At 53.3% G+C, this 7,354-nt stretch overlaps 1 protein-coding gene across 1 annotated transcript in view; it reads left to right on the top strand.

Moving 5' to 3' along the window:
* The window catches only part of KCNN3 (potassium calcium-activated channel subfamily N member 3), a 148,489-nt gene that overhangs the window by 134,400 nt on the left and 6,735 nt on the right, over window positions 1-7,354 (top strand). The window contains exon 5 of the mRNA XM_006775758.1: window positions 2,535-2,645. Coding sequence (XP_006775821.1) covers window positions 2,535-2,645 — 111 coding nt within the window. The remainder of the gene's footprint in view (window positions 1-2,534; window positions 2,646-7,354) is intronic.

The following is a 7,354-nucleotide window of genomic DNA, read 5'->3' as shown; positions in this document are numbered from 1 at the left end:
TTTCCCTGTTCTGTCCCATGCTGCTCGGGGTGGAGCACAACTTCTTCCCCATCGCAGTCTCCACTCCAGCCCAGCTCTCTCTCTCTCCGCATCCCCCCTTTCCTTCACTTCCCCTTCCCTTCTTCCCTCTCTCTCTCTCTCTCTCTCTCTCTCTCTCTCTCTCTCTCTCTCTCTCTCTCTCTCCAATGTGGATTTCAGCACACTGCCCGCCACCTTCTGAAGGCTGCAGATGTCTGCCCCCCTTACAAGGCCGCTTCTTCATGGAAAGGACCAAGTTAGACTTCCTTATTGGCTCCTCCCTAATTACATCCAGAGGATGGATTTTCTAAAAGAAAAATAAAGCTGGGAATAGCCCACTGCTCTCTATTCAAGTTAGAATTAGGGGTTAAGAGCCCAGCACCCTCCAGAGAGATATCTATAAGGGAGTCTTTTTTCTTTGTTAAATGGCATTTAAACATATAAATATAATAAATATCAAAATTATAAGTCTTTGTTTTACTATGGTTGCAAATATCAAAAAATTTCTATATGTGACACGGCACCAGAGTTAAGTTAGGGTTTTTCAAAATGCTGACACGCCGAGCTCAGAAGGTTCGCCATCACTGCCCTAGCTTCTCATTAGAAGCCCCCCGCACTCAAGCTGCCGTACTGCGGGCTGTGGCAGGACCACGGAGCACTCCGTCCTGACCCTGGACATTCGGGAGAGATTGGATGAAATTCCCTAAGTGGCACGGTGAGCAGGGCAACTCCTTCAGGCTTGCTCTGCCCCCGGCTCTCGGGGCTGATTTAAATCGAGTTTTGCCTGGACCCAGGGAGAGGAGAGAGGATGGAGCCTGGGAGAACCCTCTCCATCTGAGGTTCCATTTTTACCACCATGATATATCCCCCTTTTTGGGGCCTTCAGCCCAAAGTACCTTTGGAACTCCATGTAAAGGAGAGTGATTATACTTGATCTGGTTGAGCAGAACAGGGCACACCTGTGCCCTCTCGGACAGCTTCTTTTAAGCTAGTGTGTGTGTGTGTGTGTGTGTGTGTGTGTGTGTGTGTGTGTGTGTAGGCCTGGCTAACTTGATTACAGCCACAGACCAGGCTGCCCAACTGCCCATACACATCCTTTGAAAACTGGGCACAGAGTCTCTTCTAAGTTACAGATGCCAAGGCAGCACGGCCGTCCCTGAACAAGAGAGGAAATTGAGGTCAGAAAAGAAAGGCTCCGTTTGTTGTGCTATAAATGGGCGGCCAAGGGGTGGCTGACCAAATGACCAAATGTACCGAGACCCATGGGATTGTTCTCGTGGGAACCTTGTGAAAAGCTCAGGGGAGCTTTGCCAACCTCAGCCCTGCCAGAACCTTACACTCGCCTCTGCCAACCTGCCGAGAAGGGAAGAGAGATTGCAGAGGAGACAGGCGGCACGGCTCTACCCGGATCCGCTCCTCCCGACTCGGGTCCCGATAATGTACCTTTGAGAACATTCTTCACCATTTCTCACACATTCTGTGAGACCTGATGAGCCAGAATTGTCACTGATTGAGTCCTTCAGTCCTTGAACCTCAACTGCTAAGCTGGGCTCTGTGGCAGCTCTATTGTTGTAGCCGAGGATTAGTCTGTGGGCTTTGCTGAGCGTGTCATCTCCTTCCACGCGTGGAGGTCAGGCGGGGCCGGGCCGGTGTGCAGGACGAGGGTGACGGCTGCAGGGTGGGGGTGAGCTCAGACAGGCAAGCATGCGCCCAGGGGAGTAGGAGAGAGCAGGAGTCCAGGGGAACCTGCCTCTTTTGCTCACCCTCCCCTCTACCCCCTGCAATGGACCCACCTGGGCAGAATAGGAAAGCTGCTCTGCGAAATACTGAGGCCCCTGCGAGTTCCCTTAAAATCCTGGTCGGAGGCAAGATTGTCATCCTCTTTAAAAATCTCTGAGAAAGAATCACTTCCTTGTGCTGAGTCAGAGCCTAGACCTGCGGGTAAAAAGCCCCACTGAGGAGCAAGCAGCGTGGAGAGAACAGGCTCAGGCCAACCAGTGCTCCCCCGGGAGGCGATCTGGGGGGACGCGTTCCCTCTTTATTAGATTATTTACAGGAAAACTCTGTCCGCAGCAGCCATGCTCCCTCCAGTGTGTGTGTGGTCTCTCCTCCGGGCCCCCTGGTCTGGAAGCGGCAGTGGGATTGGGACACACATGAGGGAGCGGGGCCTGCACTTGCCAGCCCCGCCGTGTCCCCGCACAGCCTGACAGGTGGCTGGACGGCTGCATGTTCCGTCCCCCATAGCTTCAGCCCCACTGGGAGCCCTACTCACGGGGAACTAGCCAGTTCCATGAAGACTCAGGCTCAGCAGCTCAGCCAAGGGCGATGCAGACCTTCTCGCGGGGCAGGAAGCAGGGCCCGGGCAGGCTAGGTGGCTTTGATCAGCCAGAGGGCTCAGGGCCCCGCTCCACTCCCGGAAGCCCACAGTGGCCCCGGGGGCACCCTGAGCCTCCCGCCTGACCCTTGCCTCTTAATGATGTTGCTCTCTCCCCGGTCCTCTTGCTGTCCCCCCACAGGGTGCGGGCTGCACCGCCCTGGTGGTGGCCGTGGTGGCCCGGAAGCTGGAGCTCACCAAAGCGGAGAAGCACGTGCACAACTTCATGATGGACACTCAGCTCACCAAGCGGGTAAGACGCCGCTGCTCGCGCCCCGTGGAAGCCGATCGAAGGGCAGCAGTCAGTTACACGGTGTAGACGGGGTGACTCCTTGCAGGGGAGGCTAGAGGGAGCCCCAGGCCCCCGCGAACAGCCTCCACAACAGGGGCGAGTCTTCTGTTAAATGGCTGCGCACGGCGCCGGCAACCGAAGCGCTTTCCCGATAGTTAAATCCGAAGCACATGGGGTGCAGCCTGCTCCCTTGCCTCGTGGTAATTGAATAAATCACCCAGCATGAGGCAGCGGTTGTGTTTATGCTCAAATATTTTCATGAGCCTCATTAGGAAGGGCAGTCGAGAGTCTTAAACACGCAATGGGAACTGTGTCTAAATCCAATCCTTTCAAAAATGTCATTAGAGAGGATCATGGCTGTAGAGCTCCCGTTCCCAGACAATGTCAGTATCCGGCTCTCCCTTCTGGGTTGTAACTGGCTGCCGCCTCTCACTTGTACCCTGTGCGAATGGTTCCGAAGGATGAACACTGGAAGTGTGCAGGAAGGGGGAGCGCGCTGGGCCCGACACCCCACTGCATTGTCAGGGAAGAAAAGGCCCCTCAGAAGAGACAGAAGCAGGCAGGCGGGAGCCGTGCGTGTCCCGACAGCGCTGGTGGGACATTCTGTAGAGCTGCAGGCGGAACGAAGGAGTCCCTGCGCAACCTCCTCTTTCTGAGATGAGCGAGAATCCAAACCCTGAGCGGGGCCTTGGCCGCCATAGCGAGGGCTTCTCATTTAGGACCGAAGTGGGTTAGAAGGCCCAACCAAATTTTGATTTTTTTTAAATATAATAATTTTATTAATTTCAGAAAGGAAGGAAGAGGGAGAGGGAGATAGAAACATCAATGATGAGAGAGAATCATTGATCGGCTGCCTCCTGCAGGCCCCACCCTGGGGATCAGGACTGTAACCCGGGCAAGGGCCCTGACCGGGAATTGAACTGCGTGACCTCCTGGTTCCTAGGTTGACCCTCAACCCCTGAGGTCTTAAAAATACAAGATAAAAGTAAAGGAAGCTAGTGAATTTAAGAGTATCAGAAAATGCTTTAAGCCAATAGCATTTAGACACAGAGACTTGTATTTGATTTTAAAGGATGCATATATTGATACAGTTTTATACGCTATTGATTGAAATAAAAACACATTATCAAGACACAATGTAATGTTTTTGTTTTTAATGTATTTTTTATTGATTTTAGAGAAGAGAGGGAGAGAGAGAGAAACATCAATGATGAGAGAGAATCATTGATCAGGTGCCTCCTGCACGCCCCCTACTGGGGATGGAGCCCGCAACCCAGGCATGTGCCCTGACCAGGAATCACTCCGTGACCTCCTGGTTCATAGTTCAATGCTCAACCACTGAGCCACGCCGGCCCAGCACAGCGATTTCGTTACACATCATTTTGTCGCATTTCTAAGAACCTGTCGACAACGTTAAGTGGGGAGGTACTGCGTATGGTACAGGGTGGGCCTGAGCTGTCCATTGCACAAAAGAAAACGTAATTCATGACATCAAGATGGCAGGATTGCACCCAGGGGTGGGCCCTTCGGGTTTCACCCACAACCCCGGGACCCGGCCCTCTCGTTCAGTCCCGTGACTGTAACGCGAGCAGGAGCTGTGCCCGGCACCGAGCAGGTCACAGAGGAGCTCGGGGCACCGCTGTGCAAATGCACTTGCATCTATTTCCCTGAAACAGTTCCGTGCAGGAGTCACTGCCAACGAGTTTGGCCTCGAAAACCTCCTCCGAAGCTGGGACATGGGCAGTCTCTCTGCTCTGGTCTGCTTTCTGCAACCAAGGGGATGCGCTGTGTTCCATGTCACTCCTTCGTCCTCCGTTTTCCACTCCGTCTACCAGACTCCGGGGGAAAATAAAACCGAGGAAAGCCAGCTCCCTCCCCTGACAGGAAAGTAAACAATTTTCCTGCAGCACAATTGCCCAGGAGATGAGATTGTGGTGGCTCATGTCAATCTTTCAGAAACAATTCTCTACCATCCTCCTCAAGCCAGTCCACTTTCTCCTGGAAAAGTAGGCCTGAGAATCAAATCAGCAAATGTTTATTGCTCGTTCGTGAGTGCAAGGCACCGTTGGAATCGCATAACGTCTCACTTCTCTCAAAACTCTCCGTCTGTTGAGATGTCCCTTTGATGTCAAGTATCTTTTTCCCAGAGAGCCAAACAACACAGAAGCCCTGGTTCTGACAGGGAGGTATTTCCAAAGCTGGAGGGACCCGGACTCCCAAAGGTTCTGGGACAACCTTGAGTGCGGAGACTGGCTGCAAGCTTGGCCCGCTCAGGGAGGCCCACCTTCCTCTCCCTGGGGTCGCCCCGTCCGTCCTCTGTCCCCTCCAAAAGGCCCAGCGTGTCCAGCCGGAGTGGCTCATGGGTCATAGCGATGCTAGGCTCAGTCTCTTCAGAGAAATGATCTCAAAGGAACCCCCAGTTGTGGGAGAAACCAGCTCTGACTCTCAGGAGGGGACAATGCAATTTCACAGTTAAAAGCAACCTTTGACCTCTTGCAAGTGCGTGCAACCTTCATTCCTCAAACACCTAAGCTAAAAACAAAAAACAAAAAGAGAACTGTAACCTATTAATCACAAAAACACTCGTTCCAGCGTTTGATCTCCCTGCCTTTGCCAGTTGAGTCACACAATTTTTACGTGTTCATTGGTGGGGAGTAAGAAGTCGGTTGCTGGTTCTCCCACATCCCACGGCTCTTCTTCTCCCGTTTGTATAACTTGTCACCCTGACGCGGCATCCTGTCTGTGTCTGTGCCCTCTGGCCTTCTCGCACTGACTTTGCAGGTTACCGCCGTTGTTGTTCTGTAATTCTAATGTATTGCTCACCGCTAGGCCGTTCGATAACATGTATGTCAATGACACACAGAGAGACTGCCAAAAAGATGCCAGCTCCCCATCTTTTCTCCCACTCGACGTCCAGGTCCCTGTCTCTCTGTGGTAGGTAACTAAACACATCCACCACAGGGTCGCCTGCTGGACGCCATTCTTTGTGTTCTGGGGAGGGGGCTGGTCCCTGCCCTCATCCTTCCTGCCTGCCCTCACAGAGCACCTCTCCTTTCTAAGGCAAGACACGCTGCCCAGGGACACACCTGGCTTAAGAGGCACCATGGACAGGAGCCGTTCTGTTGGCCACGCCTACTCTTCATGTCTCCGGCATGTCCACCACCTGAGGATTCTGTCTCTTTATCCTTGCCACAGGGGTTCTCGCTCCAAATACTTCATCCAAGTTCCTTTCCCCCATGAAGCCATACCCACATCTTCCCTAATTAGTTCCTTCTCCTGACTTCCCTGGCCAGCTAATGACGTCACTGTTCCCCACGCCTGAAAAACTGGTGCCATCTGGACCCACAGGGCTGCGAGCAGTTTCTGAGCCCGAGTTGACCTTGCCATGGCCCCGGCTGCTCATGCCCGCCGCCCTCTCCATGGCCTTCTGCCCCGCCATGCCTAACGCCACCATCACCTCGGTCTTGCACCATCACCGCTCTAACCCAGTCATCCTCCCCGTGGGTCTCCTTAGCCGCTAAGACTTAGCTCTGAACCCATTAGCACCTGCTCAGAAACCTTCCGTAATCCCTGTATACCTACTGAACAGTGCGAAAGAAAACTTCTAATTCTGAGCATATGTCAAAGTGTTATCACAATCCTGCTGGGAAGAGCAGATTTTTTTTTTCTCAGCAGACTGATTCAAAGATTTATTCATGGTCAGGACTATTATAGGAAAAGACAAGTCGTCAGTGTTGTACCCGGTACAGAAAGTCTGGTGAAGGGACACTAGATTGGTGGCTGACAGCTGGTTGGTCCCAAGAGTGGATTCCCATAACAGGTCTTAATCTCTTTAGAATGTATCAGAGAATCGATGGAGCAGTTGTCGGGAATGCTGATTCTCCCCAGAAGGGGACTGTAAGTTCTATTACCCACAAGGGTTCTGCCCCAGACAAGGGGGGGGACAGTAGACATAGAAACAGCGTTTGAGCTGGGAGCATCCTTAGGAATGTGGCTGTCCGGCCCAGTGAGGGCCCGGCCGTCACACCTAGCCGGGTCCTAGCGGGGCTGCAGTTTGTTCTCAGGCTGCGGGCAGCTCTCCAGCCATCACCCAGTGGATTTCCCAGAGCAGTCAGTTCCCTGGAACTCAGCCTGGTGGTTAGGGTTCCGGGGCTGCTGGAGAGAAAAGCCGGGTTACCTCCAAACTCACTGAGCGTCACGTGAATAGCATTATAGAAATTGCCACCATTCATTACCGTGCTGCTATGGGGAAGAACTTCAGACTCCAACTTTGAACCGCAGAAATACATCTCTTCCCACTCCTGCCCCCATCTCCTGCCAGCCACGGGGGTGGAGCCCCAGTTCGGGCTGCTTCCAGGTGAGATGGGCAGGGAGGCCTGAGAAGGGATGGGGAAGGAAGGAGAGAGGGAAGAGTAAGGAGGTGAAAGAGATGGCAGCTGCAGGAAGTCAGGGTGGCTGAGGGGGAAGGGGGAGGAGTTGGCAGAGGGGGAAGAGGGGCGGGCCTTGCTCCCCAGCCAAGTTTCCAATGGAACTGGCTCTAGGTTCTCAGATTGTGATGTTCGTCCGCCCTTAGTTCATCTAAATGCGACTTGAGTACTTCTTAAAGTTAAGGCACACTCACCTCGCGGGCTGATCTTCACACTGCCCTTCCTCTTCTCCAGCCTCCTGCC

Source organism: Myotis davidii, unplaced genomic scaffold, assembly GCF_000327345.1.
Source record: "Myotis davidii unplaced genomic scaffold, ASM32734v1 scaffold208, whole genome shotgun sequence".
Taxonomy (NCBI): domain Eukaryota; kingdom Metazoa; phylum Chordata; class Mammalia; order Chiroptera; family Vespertilionidae; genus Myotis; species Myotis davidii.
Note: the sequence above shows the minus strand (reverse complement) of the source record. Positions and strands in the feature narration are given on the sequence as shown.